A 19,819-nucleotide genomic window follows, 5' to 3' on the forward strand; every position below is an offset into this window, starting at 1 on the left:
TACTGCCCTTCCTTACAGAACTGGAGTCCCTCTCCCCCCCACCCCTGCATCTGGTCAGCCCCCATCTGCCCACCTGTTCACTTCTCCAGAGAACTCCCCACATATGCCTGCCCAGTGGGACCTCCATCCTACATTGCTTGTATGCTCCAGGATCCCCAAACCTGCTTTAAAGTTGGTTCCCAGGATGGATACTATTTTATTAAAACCATTTTTTTTTTGGTACTGGGGATTGAACTTAGGGGTACTCGACCACTGAGCCACATCCCCAGCCCTATTTTATTTAGAGACAGGGTCTCACTGAGTTGCTTAGCACCTCACTTTTGCTGAGGCTGGCTTTGAACTCACGATCCCCCTGGCTTCAGCCTTCTAAGCCTCTGGGATTACAGGCATGCGCCACCGTGCCAGGCAATGGCTTATTCTTTAGTAACGTAGGATCCTGTGTTGCAACTCGTCTTTATTTCTCCTCCTATTGGGTCGATGGTTTCCAACCAAATTTTTTAAATCTCAACCAGAACAAGAAATATACTCCTAATTATGATCAGTCTACACATACATGTATAACTGAAAGGCAAGTCCCCAGGCAAGGCATACTTTTACTATGGTAGCTGCACAGTAATATTTTCAACTCCATTCCATTCTACCCTGTTCTATTTCATGTTTTTAAGTGCTGGTCCTGGCCTACTACATTAATTTTATATCCCACAGAACTGATTTACTGTAATATGCCGTGCTGGGAGGGGATAAAAGAAAAAGACACCATTTTTCTGAGTCCATTCCCTTTCCCTTCATTTAGGCCCCTCAGCACTGAGGCCAGCAGGCCTTCCCTCTTACCTCCTTTTTGTGGCTCTGAGAGGACACAGAACTGCTTCTATCACTAGATGTTAGCCAATCTTGGGATTATATGAATTTTCAAAATGGCTCACCAGGGGAAGGTAAGCAGCTATAATAGTAGAATTTAGAGATCAGTGAAGGAGAGAATGGCTCACCTTTCAAATCTCCCCTTATAGATTACTGTTCCTGTAATTACTCATGAGGCATCCTAAGGCATTTTCATTCCATGCAGATTCCTTTAGGTAGCCCTAATACTACTACTCACCTGAACCAGTTAAACTTTCCCAGTACGTCCTACCTATACAGGCCTTCCCTGCATGGCCTACCTATATTCATACAGGCCACAGATTTCCACCTGACACCCACCCACAGCTAAACAACAAACGGCAGTTGTGCTGTTCTGATTTCTATGCCCTCTTCAGCCCTTTCCAAAGGGAGATTGCTCCCTGAAAACCCTCTGAACCATTGCCTTCTGTAGATCTTTCAGCAAAGAACTTTTGGGGTTTTCTTTTTTTTTAATTCTAACATTCTCATTTGCAATGTCTTTTCTGCTTCTACCTAGGAAATGCCAAAATTTGTGAATTCACCTTGACTACAAACAGGAGAATGTTACCTGAGGAATAGCTGAGGACTTTTCGTAACTTCAGAGATGTGCCTGCCGCTACCATAGGCACTTGAGTCCCTTGAGAAGTGTCCTGAAGGGCTCATTTGTTGCACACCTGCAATGAGCGAGTCCCTGTGCTGGGCCTCAGCTTCACCCTGGTGAACACAGTTCCATCCCTGGCCTCAACGTGCTCACACCCAGTTTAAAGATGAGTGAAGAGCAATGGGTCTCTCTCACTCCCGAAGAATTTGACCAACTTCAGAAATACTCTGAATGTAAGTAGATGGATGAATGGACAGACATGGGATGGGATTCCATCTTGCCTGGAGAGGGTATTTCTGGAGAACAGAGCAATACAATTATTACAAAGCCACAGAGAGCAAGGTCAGGCCTGACAGTTTCTATTGCCTTATAAACACAGAATTAGGGTCTTTAATATAAAAACAAAATATTTTTAAAAATATATAAGGAATTACCTTTAGGCTCTATAAGTAATACATGCTCACCCAGAATTTGGGATATTCATGGAAGAAAACAGTGGGTTAAAAATCGCTGGTCAACCCTATGATCGTTTCAGATCACTCTCCTCCTGTGCATGTTGCTTTACATAGTTGAGTTCTAACAATGTACCTTGTTTTTGAAACCTGAGCTTTTCACCCAACACCATCATAAGCATTTTGTCAAGTCAGTTAAACCTCTTCATTGCATAATTTTGAAGTGCTGCAATCTGTATGGTTTCCGTGTTACTCAGTGACTGACTTGAACACTTTTGCATTTGGACCCAAAAACCTTCTTTCAGTTAGGGACTGAACTCTGGTGTGTGAATCTCTCTTGACTTTGATCTGGGAAGTCTTGGACTTTTGCTTGGACTCTTGGTTTCCCATTTATTGTCCCCAGGAACCATTTCAATGCATTAAGTCAGTAGTGGAGAGGTCCCTTGACACAAGGGCATTTAGCTGTGCCCGCCATGGGTCACTGCTAATCCCGACTGGTGACAGGAATCTGCTTAGGCTGAGGCAGAAGCCTGTGTGATCACTTCCCTCTGCACAGAGTGGTCTTCATTGATTGTGCCATGGCACTGATTTTCTTGAGTCCTTTGTCTTGCAGGGTTGCCCCACCCACCCAATTTCCTTTCCCTTCCTTTTAATTATAATGGCAGCTTTGTAGATCATTGGGCTTGTAGCAAGTTGACCACCTGCCGGCTAAGGTTGTACAGGTCCCCTCCAAATGCCCTTTTGGTGGCCCCTCCCTCTCCCTCAGGCAGCCCTTGTCCACACCACTGATCTGAAAGTAAAACCAGGCCTCCCACAATTACCAGCTCTGCGTCTTGAGACAGTCCTTAATACCCCAAGCCTCCATGTCCTCTTCTGTACAATAAGAGGACTGAACGAGGTGTTCTAACCCTGTGGTACCATCTGGGACTAACATCCTGTGACGTCACATGGTCCCAAGGTCAACAAGAGCCCCATAGATCCTGATTGTTCTCCCTCTTGGTACAGTGGAGCCTGTGCTTTCTTTTGTCTAACCTTGATGAGTTTAAAGAAACTCTACAATGTATTGATAGGGAACAAGGAATCATCCTCTGGGGTAGCTTGAATTTAATTTAGCCTGCTCTATAGGTCAGCAAAGTATCAGCCCGACAAGGATGAAAAAGAAGCATATAGAAGAGTCCTACCCTAGAGGGATCAGAATCTTGTTAGGGTGTCAGAAATGTGCTCCTGACATAAACAGAGAATTGCTCTAGGGCATCAGGAAGGAGGTGTTGGCTAAATGGAGCTTATAAAGGTACAAGGTACAAGGAATCCAAGGCCAGGGAAATCAATACAGGAGAGTGTGCCACACATAGGGGGATTCAAGAAATTTATTGTCTTCAGTCAATGGGGACTAGAAATCTAAAATCAAGGAGTTGGTAGGGGTGGTTACTTCTGAAGACTGTGAGAGAAGGACCTATCCCAGCTTATCATTGGCCATGTTCTCCCTGAGTCCCTTCACATGGTCCCTGTGTGCCTGACTCTGTCTAAATTCTCCCTTTTTATAAGGACATGGTTTTATTGAATTGGACTCACCCTATTCCAGTATGACCTCAGCTCAACTAATCACATCTGCATGCACCCTATATAAAGTCGCATTCTGAGGTACTGGGGATTGGGACTTTAATATATGAATGGGGGGGATACAATTGAACCCATATCAGATGATTTAGCTGAGTGAACTCTAAGGGAGAAAGATTTAAAATGCAGATAGTAGATGGTAGATGCAAAGGCAGAGGGGCCCAGAGGGAGAGGGTGCCCAGGGGGTGGTGAGCAGAAGTCTGGGCTGGATTGAGAAAAGGAGCAGGAGGATGAGGATGGGGATCTGAGGAGGGACAGGGATAGTAGAGGCCTTGGTCTTGCATGTCAGGTATGTGCCTTGGATGGAGGCGGCCAACAGAGTTGTGAACTGGAGGCTGTGAGCAGGTGGCTTGGATCAGGGAACTGGCAGGTCAGGAAATCTGGCAGAGTCCTTTGGGCAAATCTAATTTGAACTAAGGGACAAGGCTGGGATGGCGAGTGTCATAATGAAGAAATGCTGATTTATGGGAAATTGCAGTGGATTCCCCATTAAGGAGCCATTGAAGACACCTCAAAGGCTGAATCTGTAGAAACTGGAAATAGTGGGCCACAGGGCTGGTGGAAACCATTTAGGAATGTTGACTTTGAGAGGCTGATGACACGTCCACTTATGCATTCATGTGCCAGGCTCCAGGGAACCAAAGAATGAGATGTAGTTCCTGTTCCCAGAGAGCTCACATCCTTGTGGGGGAAGACAGACAGGACCCAAACAATGATGTCACAGTATGGCAGGTGCTGAGAAGCCAGGAGCCTGGAGTAGGAGACCTAGACCGGCCCAGCGGGGGGCTTCCTGATGCAGAAACAGACTGAGAGCCTGGAGCACATGAGATAGGATGAAGTGGAGGAAGAACTAGAAGGCCAAGTAGGGCCCCATCACAAGGATTCTGCCTTCTAAGTGAGAGATCCTGTGTGTGGTGGGTGTGAATGGGAATGAGGGGTTAGGCTACATCTCTGACTTGTGACTCATGTGTGGAGACAAGAGGGAAAGAAAAAAATCAGAATTAAGACACCTTAGAGAACCAGAATGTTGGAGAAAAACCAAGAGGCTGGAGAATGTGGCTGAGGGTGTATCCCCCGCTGGGGGTCAGTGAAGTAAAGGAGTCAGAAGACACAGAAAGGCAAATGGGTAAGAAGGAGCCCAGGATGGAGGGAGTGAAGGGAAGAGGGGTTCCAGATGTGGCAGAGCAGTTGAGGAGCAGAGGGAAGGGAGAAGCCAGAGTATTTAGTAATAAGTGGCTCTTCCCTAGCTTGGATTTTTTTTCTTCAGCCATCATCTTTGTCCTGTGACCCTTTCTCACCCTTTCTATGTCCCAGGACTAGACAAGGTACTCCAGTCCTGTTGTTATAATAAGAGAGGGGGAAAAAAAGATAAAATTCTTGGAAAATGATTAGTTCTGAGAGGAAACCCTGAAAAAGTCACTTTTAGATGCATTCTGGTATTCAGTCAGATCACATTGCCATAGCAACCGCTCTTCCACAACCACATAAACAGGAGCTTTACAATAGCGAAATAATGAAGTGTACAGCCCGAGAACTGAGAACTTCCTCCCATGAAGTTACCAAGTGGGAGGGGCTCTTGGAGTGCTCCATTTATGTAGCATAAACCTGCATATTCTCTGGTGGCTTTCTGGGAGGGGAAAATCCATTCTAAAACTGCTCTTGGAAAAAATCAACCAAGTTATATTGTTATATTTTGTGCCTTTACGAATATGTAAAAAACAAATTCCACTATTACATATAATTATAATGCACAAATGAAAAAGAAAAAAAAGATAAAAACTGCTTGTGGAGGCATAAACTTGGGAATATACGTACTATACTATTTTGTATGCTGTTTTCTTCACTCTAACAGTGTTCCAATTATCTATTGCTGCATCAAAACCACTTCAAAACTTGAGTTTGAATAACAAGTTGGGAATCTGCACAGGACACAGTGGGCATGATCAGTCTCTGGTCCACATGTTTGAGGCTTTAAGTGGAACAACTCAAAATGACTAGACCATTGCGTGGTGGTTCCTAGGTGTAGCCTCTCTGTCCAGCACCTCCTCATCTTCCAGGGCCTCTGCATGTGGTCTGCTTCTAGCAGGACTTTTAACATGATGGCCCAAGACTCCAAGAGCAAAAAGGCAGCAGCTGTCAGACCTTTTAAACACCTTGGCTCAGAGGTCCTAGAATGGAGCTCCTTCTACATTCCATGGTTTAAAGCCGTTCCAGGCCTGACCCAGATTCCATGGATGGGGGAATGGATTCCATATCTCATAGACAGTGGCTCACAGTGAGAGATGGGGATGGCGGGGATGGACAGCCACCATCTTTAGAGACCATGATTCCAGCATTCAACGAGCTCTGGGAGCATGATTTTTAGTGGTTGCAGAGACTTCTTTTGAATACATTTACAGTATTTCATTTCACCAAATAAGTTATTACAATTTTAGAATGCATTAACACACTCATTGTGTCTAGTAAGGCAAATTTGGGTCCCCTCCCGCCCTACCCTGATCATGCCTCTCTGGACATAAAACATGTATTTATGGGTACTACAGTTTACAGTGGACAATGGATAAACCACCTGCTGGCAGAGTGAGGGGCCTCCAGCCTGATTGTAGAAAAATAAAAATACTGTGTGCTTTTGCTGGGGAAAGGAAGGAAAAAATGTTTGTTGTATTAAAATATCTCAGTGCTTTTTGGAAGAAGTGCTAAATTAATTGTGAATGGTTTCAAGAGGTAGCCCTGGGACTAGTAGGATGAAATCATAGGTCACTCCTGTCCAAGGTAGAAGATTGGCTTTCAAGGGTTGAGTTTCCTTTCCCTGGAAATATGTGGCAGAGTTGGCCAAGGCACTATAAGAAAGACATGAGCCTTAGTTGTCTGGTTGATTCAATGACTTTCAGGAGCCTTTCCGGGTTATGGTTTCTGTGTTTATAGCAAGTTTCTTTTCTACTTTAGAGAGAATTGCACATGGGGACCCCCATGATTGAACCTCTTTCTGAGAATACTGTTGTTTGTTGGAATGGGGGGAAATTTTTCTAGGATTCATTTGTTTGTTTTTTAAAAGTTCCATGATTTGTCAATGACAGAAACTATTAGTTTTTTTCAGAAAGGAAAAAAGTCGGTGAAGCCTCAGTTTGACTTTTAATTCTATAACATTTCCTTCATCAGCTAGTGGTTTCTCAGATCATGAAGAATTTTTAAAGCTGGAAGAGATCTTACTTATCATCAATTCTAATTTCTACCCATTTTATGAATGAAAGCACTGAAACTAGAAGCCCAAGGTCACACAGAAGGTCAATGATACTATAGGAATTAGAACCAAAGTCTCTCAGTTCTATCGCAAGTTCAGTTTGTTTCAATTCCATTTCAAGAAATTAAAAAATGCCCAAAGGAGATCAACCTTCAACCATACCTTAGTAAATAGATAATAGATAGCTCAATTATAGTATAAAAGAGCAAACATTTTAAGTATATTTTAAAAGAATGAATCAGTACATTGTGCTATTAGGAAATAGGTTTTGTTAGAGTCCAATGAAGGCGAAGTTTCTGACTTTAATGTGTAGATGGAGTTCAGAATCCAAACCTGTCAATGTGAATAGGGGAGCCAGAGAAAATGTTTAGGGCTGGTATGTAGAACAATGTAAGGGTCTGGATACGCATTGTTGAAACCTGCATCCGAGGCCCACAAGGGTATCTCTCATTGCTTCTTGGAAGACAGAACCATGATTATTTCTCACCCATATCTCTTTGAGTACAACTAGTCTTTTTCCTTAGTGAGGACCAGGACTCTGCCCACAAGGAGTCCCAGAATCCTATGGATGGGGAGAAATTTCGATGGAACAGTGGCTCTCCAAGTTTGGTTTAGCTCTCCTGGACAGCTTGTTTAAATGCAGATTCTGAATCACATGCAAAGCTTTGATCATTTTCAATGCCACCCTGGACCATTTACTCATAATCTGGAGGCTTGGGACCCAGGCATCAGCTTTTTAAAGCTGACCAGGTGATTCCAACATGCAGCCAAGGTTGAGAACACCTGGTTTACCTTTCCCCCCTATGCTCCTGGGAATTATAGGGCAAATGGCACAAGCAAGACCAGCTCAATCCCTTTTCTAGCCCTTGATGTTCAATAGATCTTTATTGAGTATCTGTTTGTGCCAGGCAAAGAGCTACACGCTGAGGATAAACAGTGATCAGGAAAAGAAGCCTAGTTGGGAGAGTGGGATATAAAGTGAGTCAATGCTTATGAAGCTGGTCTTCTTGTAGGTGCTTCCACATCCTGCTCTGGGGCCCAATTCCTTCTGACTGAAGAGATGGGACTTTCAATGCAGTGCTCTTGGTCCTGGCTCCTCTGTTTGGACATCATCCTCTCTCTTTCAAGGGTCTTTTTCAGGACCCTCAAATTTTTTTGTGTGTGTATCTATCTCACTGTGTTCTTTACTCCTTGAAAAAAATTAGAAAATTTATTCGTACATTCCAGCCTTCATTTGAATATAGAAAATTTATATTTTATTTCTTTCCTCATGTATCAACTTTTTCTCCCCTTCTCTCTGCATCTCCACCTTTCCTTGTCTTTGGAATATGTCCCTATAGCCTCAGCGTCATGGTCTTTTCTGGTTTGTGACAGGCAAGCCTCAATGGTCAGCCCACAGATCTGCAGGAATGCTGCCTGGGTCACCAAAAGTGAGGTCCATGACCTGCATTAATGAGTGCATCTGGATCTAATTCGAAATGCAGAATCTCAGGCCTTGGTCCAATTCTGCTGTCAGAATCTGCATTTTCACCCGATCCTAGACAATTCGTATGCATGTTATAATTCAAGAAGCTCTTCGAGAACTTTGAGGACTGAAAGGTTAGGCACCTTGGATTTTCACTCTTATATGTTGGTTTTGAGGTTCACTTTCAAATATGTTGACTTATGATTACTTTAAAGTTTAAAAGTTCAATAACCTGGTGCTCAAATACTCAGTGTTCTTAACTGGAAGACAATGTATAAAACTCTGGGTTCTGGTCCAGACAGCACAGCTGATGTTCTTCTATGAACACAAATCTCTGATTTGTCTGTTTATATGGAGGGCATTTCTGCCCCATACCAACATGGCATCCTCAACTGTTTGTGAGCAGAGCCAGATTTTTTCCTTATAGGTTTTTAAATTTTTTTTTAATTGTTTAGAGCATTATAGTTATGCATAATAGTTGGGTTCATTTTGTCAAAATCATACATGCATGGAATTTGATTTACTCCATTTCAGTTCCCAGTTCCATCCCTTTCCCTTCTCCCTTCCCCTCTTCATCTTTCTCCCTTATATAGGCTTTGAACTTGCTCAAATGCTAGGAACAAATGCTTGATTGAGGACCCAGAGTTCTCGGTACATAGAGCATAAATAAATAATTTTGGATTGAACAACTTAGTGCAGTTGTTACCACTATCAACCTTCACAGAAAAGAGCCTTCTAAACAACGGATTTGAGGTAGAACTATGGATTGATGGTTAATGCAAAACATACCCCTGCTTTGTCAACCAGGTGAATAAGTTGACCCATTGGGTGTAATTCTTTAGCGTTTTCTTAAACAATGGAGCATGTCTGCCATGCATAGCAATTTTAGATTTGCTGGAGTATGTGCTGTTTTTTTTTTGGCAATAATTATTCAACAAGTTCAGCTGCTTCTTAAGACAAGTCTTTGCTTATTAAGAATAAAATCACACCAGAGAGCAGAAGTTCTCAACTTTGAACATTTGAATCCCACAGGAAGGATTAATATGTATGAATTCCTAGGTTTTCCAATAGATGTTGGCTTAATTGGCTTAGGGTGAGGCCTGAGTTTCAGTGTGTACAGAGTTTCTCATCTGATTCCAACACACAGTCAGGCTTGAGGGTAACTGTCACAGAGGAAGGGTCTTGTCTTCTGATTTGCCAGTGTTTATGTTTCCAGTGAATCTCATAGCTGTGTCATATTATTCAGATATGTTAAAAATAAGAGTGACTCACTCACTAGCTTTGAGCCCTTGAAGGAATCACTTGAATCCCACAAACCTCAATTTTCTCCTCTCTAAAAGAGGGCTAATTCTCTTCTCTAAATTGGGGATAATTGTTACATTAAAGGGGAGTTATGGAGATTTAAATAAAATATTAAGGCTACTAGGTCAGTGCCTAGTATATAATAAGCACTCAACAAAATGGGAGTTGTTACAAATAATGGTGGCCATGGCCCTGTTTTGTATACTCAGAAATGGAACTCAATGTCCTCTGAGTCTGGTGGTAGCCTCATGATACAGGCTTTGACCACAGAGTTCTCTACTGAGGTTACGCTACTAGGAATCTGAAATAAGATCAGAGAATGCTCCAAAGAAGTTCTTCATTGTTCTTCACTGTCTTAAGATGAAACAAAATGGAGCAGTGATCATGGAAGTGGATTAGTCATGCATAATACCCACTCACTCCTCATGGAAAGAGAAACCCAGCCCAGAAACCCTCTGAGAAGAAAACTGCCATAAAATATCAGGGGACATCCAAAGAGAAAGTAACGAGTTTCAAATTTGAGAATTAGGTTGTTTTGGGGTTTTTTTGAAAAAAAAAAAAAAAAAAGCCCATAAAACAAATTGAGGTAAATCATGATGAGGAATATCCTTCATAGAAATTTAGTCAGAAATCTTTTGGATTGCATTGTTTTTTAAAAAAATTTTAGACTATTCATCAGATATCTTAGAATAAATGACTTCTGTTTTTTTTCTTTTTAAAATCTCTTGTTAAATGCAAATTTGATAAATATGTATGTCTATACATATCCTAACTAAATATAAAGCAGTATTTTTAAAAATAGAGTCATAGCACTTTAGGGCCAAATGATTTTTGCTGGGGTGAACTGTAGAATCTCCCAAATGTGATGTGATAAATGTGATGACAACATCAAAAGAGTATAAGTTCTATTGAAATCACTCCCTTGGTTCTCAGATGGAAATGCTCACTTTATACTACTATTGCAGAAAGAATACCAGGGTTCTTATGTGCTCAAATTTGCATTTTTGAAATCTGATCACTTTGGTTGAACTGAAAACCTCCCATTAAAATAGATTCTAAAATATGTGAGGGGGGGGGGCGTTTCTAAATAGTCTAACAGCTTGTAGAATAATTAGAATATACATAGCATGGAACTGAGCTCTGACCTAATTCTGAACTCTCTTCCATTCTGATTCCTGAATGTTTGTAGAAAACAAAGACCTTGTTATGTTATTCCACAATCCAAAGAAATCTTTAACAATTCAAATCAATAACCTTAACTCAGCATTAAAGATCCCTATAAAACTGGCCCTAAAATTTTATCTGATTCTAACTTTTTAAAAATGTTCTGAGGTGCCCAGAACAACTGCATCAATTGCTTGTTCTGTCTCTTCTGAGAATACTCCTTCCACTTTATGTCTGCCTTTCAAAACTTGATTATTCTTTATGCCCCAGCTCAAATGCTATCCTTTTGAGAAGACAGACTCAGTCTCGGCCTCAATCTTAATTTTACTACTTTCTTGCTCTGTGTTTCATGGAGCTTCATATCCTTTCTACAGCATTAATTATACTTTTTGTTTTGTTAAAAATTACTTGGAAAGCCATAGTGAATGACATATAAGGGAAAAGAACATAGACTTTGAGCAGGAGAAGACCTGAGCTAAAACTCTGGCTCTTGGGCAAATCACTTAATTTCTCCAAATTTCAACTCCCTCATTTATAAACTGAAAAAAATATTACCAAATTTGTGTGGATTAGTAGGAGATATCTTATGAGAATATACAGGTAAACATCCTCAATAAAGGATAGCTAATATTATCATGGTTATTCAGATCCTCTCCCCACTAGTTCATTAACAGTACCTTATAGCATCTGACACTCCATAGTGATTTCTGAGTTGAATGGAAGCAACCCAAATTGTTGGCATCTGCTGCCAGGATCTTACTGAGCTATTAGTTTTTCAACATCTGTTTTGAATTTCAGAAAGAAATTTCCATTTTTAGAAAACAGCAGCATTTTCCTGTGGCATTTCAAATGTCTCAATACTGCAATGATTATAACTTCTGCTTGATAGAATCCAAGTCAGCAAAACCAGGGTGAAAGCCCAGCCTACAAGTATGTCTACTTTACTTAGGCCCACAAGACCATAATTCTCTGTTCAAAGAGCCCAAACAACAAGGAACACTGTGTGAGCTTTTAATGACATTGCCCTTTGCTCAGATGTTTAAATAGCAGCAATAATGGAGCTTGAGAAGCTCTTAATTATCCACAATACTTGGAGACAGAGGAAGCAGGTCATAGAAAACCCTGGTTTTCTTTGATATCTAAAGTGCTGATAACTATACGGGATGCACTCACAATGTGTTTTTAATGACAGTTATTGAATCCCTTTTCTTGACTCCCAATTCCTTTATAAACCTCTCCAAAGAAGTCTCCAGTAGTTTCTGAATTATTTCCTGTAGAAAGCAGAATTTTCTTACTTACCATGATTCCTGAATAATCTAAGTCTTTTTTCTTTTTCTTTTTTTGTTGTACTCTTTCAATTCAATATATATATATATATATATATATATATATATATTACATATAGGGGATGCTAAGGGGAAAGCATGAGGAGCAGGGGAAGGCTTAACTTCCAGAGGAAAAAGTTTCGGCTGTCAGAAATATAATAGAACTGCCATAAGAATATTAAATCAGCCATGCTAATTATGAAACATAATTGAGGTTATGTATTTGTGTCAGGATGAATAGATCAAACTCCGCCCCCCATCAAGATAGAAAATAAAAATCAAGAAAAGAGAGGTAGAGATATTAGGATCCCAGAATTAGAAGAAACCAACATGCCCAAGTGTATAATGATGTTTCAGCACCAAGGACAGAGCCAAAGGGCCTTAATACTCACCCATCCTATAAAATTAGCAAAGTTTTTAGTGTTTTAAAATCTCCACTCAAATGATTGTATACTCATCTATATATTGTTTTTCTGAACATTGGTTATATTTTAGATCTTGGTCTGATGTATAAAGACGCTAGCCAACTACAGCTCCCAAAGTAAAACTAGGCAACAGATGAACAAGATAAGTTTATAGTTATAATACTATAAGTGCTATCACACAGCTGTGTACAAGTGGGGGGATCTGGAGGAGGGAATGATTACTCTGACTAGTGCAAAGAAAGATCTTACAAAAGAGTGGACCTACTGGATATTGAAACTGGATATTGAAAATTGAATTTGCAAGAAAGAGAAGTAAGACCTTGAAAGTACCCAGTACATTCAGAGATTTCTGAAAATGTGATTAGAGGTGACTGAAAAGTAGGCTGAATGGGAGAAAGGGATTAGGCTTGAGCACATCACCAAGTGCTGAACTCAAGCTAAGGGGGTTAGGCTTTATCCTGGGAAAAGGGAAATTCACTGCTTCCGTTTTAGAAAGAAAAGTTCAGAAAGATTGTTCAGACATCAGAGGAGAGAATAAACTAAAAAACATAAGAAATGAGAGGGCAGAAGGTTGAATAAGGGATGTGTGTCCATCTCGTCCTGGGAATGAAGGCTGCTCCATCATAACCATGCTTAGACAGAGAGAATTTTCTTGGCTCAGTTTTCATTTTTTTTTTAAGCTGCTCACAAGAGTTTCATATGTGGATTGTGTCTCTCCAGATTCCTCCAAGAAGATAAAGGATGTCTTGACTGAATTTAACGAGGGTGGAAGCCTCCAACAATATGGCCCACATGAGGTAGGAACATTTCCATTCTAAGCCTTTTTAAAATCCCCATGTTCCAGGCTTTCCATAATCTATTTTCCTTGAAGACCTTGCTCCTTGATCTTTTTTTTTTTTCTTTTTCACCCTCAAGTCTCAAGTGACCCATCAGTGCACTCTGGCATTGTTTAAAAAATCCATTCATCCCTCTGATTGTCCTGCAGACCACATCACACCTTCTCCTCTGTGCCCAGCATTTCATTCCTCCTACTCCCCTTATTCTCAGCTAATAACTGAGAAATTTAAAGCAGTCAGAAAAGATCTTCACAAGCTACTGACCCATGTACCCAACTAACAGTACCTTTTCTCCTGTTGCTAGGAGAGTGCATTCAATCCCACCCTCTTTTGGCCTGTCTTCAGGCACTGCTTCAAACATCTTCCCCAGTCCCTTTCCCTTTCTCTCTCTCTATTTCTGTTTTTCATACCAGCTTTCCTACATATATTAGAATTTTCCCATTAACATATAAACAGAATTACTTTTCCTATATTAAAAAGTGTTCTCTTGATTCCACTTCTCCCTTCCAGCTACCATTTCTCTCATGTCCTTGATAGCAACGCTATGGAAAAGATTTGCCTATACTCATCTCCAACTTCTTTTCTCTCTACTTTCTTGAAAGTCCTTTCTTCAGTGTGTAACTCCTGTTCCTTCACTAAAACTCCTAGTCCAGATGGCCAGAGACCTCCACGTGGCTAAATCCAATAGCAGTTTTGCCCAATGGCCTTGGCCACGGTGAGTCAAATCCTCCCCCAACATTCATTGTGTTTCAGGATCCCACACTCTCCTGGTTTTCCCCTTACCCCTACACTTGACATTTTCCACTTAAAAAAACAAATGGGAATCTCAAACTTACCATGAGCTAAATTAGTATCTTTAATCTTCCCCCATAAAACTTGTTTTCCCAGCAGTCTTTCAGTCAATGTCACTTCCACTCTTCAAATTATTCAGCTAAAACTGTGGAGTCATCATTGGCTTTTTCTCTTGCTCTCATAGCCCCCATCAAGTACATCTTCAAAATTTACCTTCAGAACATATCCATAATCCAGCCACATCTCACCACCGGCACCACAACCATCCTTACCTATGTTATCACAGTAGTTTGCTCAGATTATCCCAAGAGTCTTGTAACCGGACTTCCTGCTTCTTCCCTTTTCCTTTAACATCTATTCTTCATACACATCCGGAGCAATCTGTTAAATTATGTCAGAGCCTGTCACTACTCTTCTCACAATCTCCCAGAGTTCCCTCACCCCCTATTCAGAGTAAAGGTCAGGTCAAGGTCATTACAATCTGCACCTCCTCACCTTTTACTTCTCTCCTCCTTCTCGTTCCTTTCTGGCCAGCTTAGCCTCCCAGGTGCTGTCCAGCAGGTCAGTGTTGATGTAGCCTCAGTACCATTGCATTTATTGTGTCTTCTTCTTAGAATGTTCCTCCCCAACATCTCCACGAGGTCATTCCCTCAACTCCTTCACATCTACACTCAAGTCATTTTCTTGGTGATTGTCCCCTTCTTTGCCCAAAATTTGAAGCCCTCTTCCCTGACCCTTCCTGTCCAAGTGCTTTGCTTTATTTTCTTCCTTAGTGCTTCTCACCATCTGTCACACCATATCAGTTACTTAATTAATTGTTTGTCTCTCCCACTAGAATATATTTGTTCATTGCTGTGTGTCCGGTGCCCAGAAGAGTATCTGACTCATAACAGTCATTTGACAAATATTTGTTGAATGAATAAATGAATGCAAGACCGCTTCTATTTCCAAATTCAGTGCACATTTCTTGGGTGCCCAGGCATTATGCTGGGCACTACAGAAGATAAAAAGATGAAGAAGCACAGTTTCTTCCTTCTGGAACTTACTCTTTCCTGAAAGGGTCAAATTCAAGAGACATGACCCCAGAGTCATGTAATCTTAGGTTAAACTTCTACTTCTGCCATCAACCAGAACGTAATCTTATAAGAGCTTTCACCCCTTTGAGCCTTACTTTCCTCATCTGTGAACTGAAGATAACAAAACATAAAAATCTTTAAGTTTGAGCATGAGGCAATTTTTGCAGCGTCACTTTACAGGACACTTTAAAAAACTGCACTCTTTACTACTCCTCTTCTATCACCCTTTCGCCAGGATGCTTTAAATTCAGCTCCCTTTTCCCTGCTCCTGGGTTCTTTTATGAGGGCCAGAAATGGGACAGATCAGAAGGATTAACTTGGGGAGAGGCTGGCCACTTACTTATTCACATTGTCATCCATTCAACAAACCTGAGTCAACGCCTTCTCTGCTGGACCCTGGGAGTGAATCAACAGAGCCCGTGCTCTCTTGGGGTGCACCTGAGAGGAAGTTAAAAGACACTAATTGCTGGGAGAATGAAGCAGAAGGGAGGTTGCCAGAACAGGGAAAAGAATGAGAATACACCATTTCAAACAACATTCCTAAGGAGAAGCCATGCAGAGAAGATGGCAGAGCCAGCAAAGAACTCAGTGCCCCACACCTTCCACCCCCAATGCAGAAAGCAGGGGAACAAAGGCTGGCGGGGGCTGCTAATCAGCCTGTTTTCTCCAGGGACTGATGCATGGGAGGAACAATTTGGTCAGGACCACCGCGGGTGTGAGCACCACGGGAGCTTTCGGAAGTGGGGGCAGCTTTTTTGTTGAGAGCACGTGGCCACCCCCGCCTCCATCAGGGCTGGCCCCCATTCTTTGTAGGCCTGGCACTGCTGCATCCCAAGGGAGCTCTGTCACTCTGATTTCATTCTTTCACAAAGAGCACCTGACTTCTGGTAGGTGTAATGTCATGGCATGGGATTGGGAAAACAAGAAGGGTTTAATTTCTCCTGAACTTGATGGCTTGCTGCTGCTAAAATGTCTCAACAAGAAAAGAATTAGCTGTGGGAAGGGGCAGATTGCTAGGAAAGCTGGGACAGGAATCCAAAGTTTATAGAATAGCGAAGCTGTATCTGGCCATCATGAATGTACCCTTGCCTATTAGCACCATAGATCCTCTGGAGGCTAAACCAGTGACAGACAGCTAGAGAGGGCTCAAAACCCAGCAGAGCAAAATAGGCAAGTGGCTTGGTGATACTGTGAGCCTAGACTCAAGACACATCAGAGCCCAGATTTCAGCTCTGTGACATATTTGTGATCTTGACCAAGTTATTTATGTCATCAGAATTTGGTGGGGTTTTTTATTTATTTTTTTTTAGTTGTAGATGGACACAATATCTTTATTTTTATGTGGTGCTGAGGATCAAACCCAGTCCCTCACACGTGCAAGGCAGGCGCTCTGTCACTGAGCTACAGCCCCAGCCCTCAGAATTTGTTTTATCCAAAAAATGATAATAAGAGTCTGGCTGGCACTGTCATCCTGAGAAGTCAAGTGTCCCATGCTTGGTGAGCCCTCTCTCTCAGTCTCCTCCCTTCTTCACCTGGGTAAGATGAACCTGTTCTCTTGGAAATAGGTTGCAACAGCTGCAATTGCCCAGCTGCTTCCTGCATGGAATTTGCTGCTGCTGGGGGAAAAGCAGAGTTCCTTGGACCTGACAATGAGGGTGTAGTGACATTCCCATAGCACTCCAAGAATTGCCAGTGGACCTCCTAGTGGTTGTTAGGTAGTTTTGGTATAATACCAAGCCACCCCCTCCCACTCACACATTCTGCATTTACTAAGTAGCTACTCTGCCCCTAGCCTGTGCTTATAAACAATTTTCTTGTAAGCCAGATATCCTTTGAGGATGGCATGCAGTGACTTACTGAACTTATGGTTCTTGCGGGGAATGACAAGTAGAACTTTGCCAACCCTGGAATCTGTAACAGAGACAGTAAAGATCTGGCTTCAGGTTTTACTCTGCCTCTAACTAGCTGGGGCAAATCACTGAATCTCCTCAGCCTGCATGGCATGAGGAGTCCCAGTCCCCTCTGAGCCTTTTCTGGTTTGAATGTTCTGTGTTCCCCATTTATTCTATGCCATTCTGTTCCCTGGGATAGGGACATGAATAAATGGGCATGAGTTCCATAATTATTGTTTTCTCAGTTCTCATGGAACTCACCGCTTCTGACCATTTATTATTTCAATATCTTTATGGTATATGTAACACCGTGTCTCTTGAAGGTGTGAACCTATGTCTGATTCAATGGTGTGTTCTGCACTGGTGCTCAGCCCAGGCACAAGGCCATTCCTGAAGTGCACCAACTAGGAACCCATCATCCATTCAAAAACCTATCAAGGCACCATGATTGGTGGTTTAGGGAATATAAAAATGAAATACAACAGATACCTTAGCATCTCTACCTTCTAGGAACTCTATATCTAGTACAAAAAGTAAGATATGTCACCAATAACTAGATTAATCAGAGCAGTATATACAAGTGTCACAGAATAGGAACCAGGGTTCAAAGTGTAGGAATTCAGGTACAGGAGAGCCTGTCGGGCTTCCTTGAGGAAGTGGTAGCTGGATTGGGCTTTAAATCCTGGCTAAAATGATGATAGATGGAGAAGGAAGTGGTTTATGCTGAGTGAAGTTCATAGAGGCTTGGCCAGGAAAGAACCCAGAGACCAGCATGAACAGAGTGCATAATTACACATTGGGAATGATAGGAGAAAATACCAGAATGGTCTACGAGCTTGAAGTAGCTACAAATTCTGATTGGAGTGGATTATACAGGAGGCTGTGGATTCCAAGTTCTCAGAAACTCCACAGAATGATCCATTGGATCATAGAAACACTACTTCTTAGATCTCCTATTTATATTCGTTTTTATTTCATCTAGTTTCCTTTTGCATGTATTTTATGATATGTAGTACAGACACACAGTACTACATCAACTGATTACAACTCTTTCTTGGGCAATTAGAAGTCATAGAAAATTTGGGGAGCTGGGGCTGTAGCTCAGTGGCAGAGCACTTGCCTAGCATGCGTAAGGCACTGGGTTCCATCCTCAGCACCACATAAAAATAAACAAATAAAATAAAGGCATTCTGTCCATCTACAACTACAAAAAAAATTTTTAAAAAGAAGTCATGGAAAATTTTTGAGTGGGGAAGCAATCTTATCAGAGTCACACTTTAGGAAGTCAATCTGGCAAGCATGGATAGACAGACGGGAGGACCAACAGATGGAGGTGAGGAAGGAAGCCCTGGAGAGGTATTGCAGCGGTCCCAGTAAGGTTCACGAAACAAGTCAGAAACTGGTGATAGTAGCAGGGACAACAGACATGGAAAAGGTTCAGATATGACATACATTACCAAGGAACAGTGGACAGAAGGAAGGGACAATGACTAGTCTTAGGTCATTGAGAGTTCAAAGATGAGTCTAGAATATTGGGAGAATTTCTGTTGTTGGCTAGTTTAGGGAGGAAGCTAAAGTTTAAAACTTGAGCTCTTCTAACCAGCCACCTTACCTTGTTGAAAAGAGAAACTGGGGCTCAAAGAATGTGATAGATCTGAGACCATCGGCAGGTATCCTGAGTCTCACACTTATTTTGTTTTTTCACAGCATAATGTTAGAACTTGTCTAACCAAACTAGCTTTTTGTTAAATCATTTAGTACAATCTGTTTTCCAGAAATACATCATTTCAATAGTTCTCAATACTATTAACCAAGAAATTAACAGTACATTTTGGAATTCAAAACTACAGCTTAAAACAGTCCTGTCAATTAAAATAGTTTGAAAAGACAATGCAAAAGAGCTTTTTGAAACAAGTTAATGAACGCCATTAGCAAATATTCCATCAAATCAAAATAGAGAATGAAGAGAACCAAAATGGAACAGAAAACAGTTTCAACAAGGAAGATTGAAATGCTGTCATGAAGCCAAAAAATTAGAAAGTCTAAAAAGAAATGTTTGAATATATAACCTCCAAGACAGCAGGTTCAGAGGTAAAGGGCTAGCGCCCAAACTGAATGGGATGAAAGCGGTAAGGGGGGCTAACATGGTCTCTTTGGAGAGGTGGGAAGGAAAGGGTAAGAAGGATGCTCTACTAGTTCCAGCAGACAGCGATTGCTTCACAACGGTGACCATGGAGCAAGCTTGCTGGTAGAAGTCAAGCAAATGCTGGAAGATGCAACCAGAGACGGACATGCAACCAGTGGAAGAAGGGGTCACCTTGGGTGAGTCACACTCGGAAGTAGGAGGAGAAGATTTTGTACTGGAAAAAAGGAGAAGGATGTGAGAAGAAGGAACATTCTGAGGTGATGTGGCTGTGAAGATAGAGAGGCACAGAAAGAGCCTGAACCAGGGAGACACAGACTCCGGAATAGAAAAAGGACAGAGATGGATAATTGTCACAATAAATGGAAATCTACCCGTTCTTGGTTTCCTTATTCTTTATCTAACACAGCTTTCTTCCCCCCAGCAAAGGAGATCTCTAGAACAGTCCTGCCTGGAGCTAAATACAAATTGCTTGATGAGCTCCTAGTGGGGTAGGTAGGGATCATTGGATTGTAGGGCCAAGACTTGGAACCTAAACTTAACCATTCACATACAAGTCAGCTCCTAGTTCTGAGAAGGCTCCCAGAGCTCCCAGGGTGGACGAGGGGTCAA

The 19,819-nt window shown here is 41.7% G+C and overlaps 1 protein-coding gene across 4 annotated transcripts in view; it reads left to right on the plus strand.

Moving 5' to 3' along the window:
• Window positions 1–19,819, plus strand: part of Dgkg (diacylglycerol kinase gamma) — a 211,850-nt gene that overhangs the window by 30,401 nt on the left and 161,630 nt on the right. For 3 of the 4 annotated variants that reach the window (XM_058585080.1, XM_046462616.2, XM_058585082.1), the window contains exons 2-3: window positions 1,394–1,710; window positions 13,189–13,265. In XM_058585080.1, the coding sequence (XP_058441063.1) occupies window positions 1,644–1,710; window positions 13,189–13,265 (144 nt within the window). In that variant the 5' untranslated portion in view covers window positions 1,394–1,643. Of the gene's footprint in view, window positions 1–1,393; window positions 1,711–13,188; window positions 13,266–19,819 lie in introns of those variants that run through there. The other variant, XM_058585083.1, reaches the window with a different exon arrangement.

This window comes from Marmota monax, unplaced genomic scaffold (assembly GCF_021218885.2).
Source record: "Marmota monax isolate L192 unplaced genomic scaffold, Marmota_monax_Labrador192_F-V1.1 WCK01_AAM20220418_F8-fsc00100, whole genome shotgun sequence".
Taxonomy (NCBI): domain Eukaryota; kingdom Metazoa; phylum Chordata; class Mammalia; order Rodentia; family Sciuridae; genus Marmota; species Marmota monax.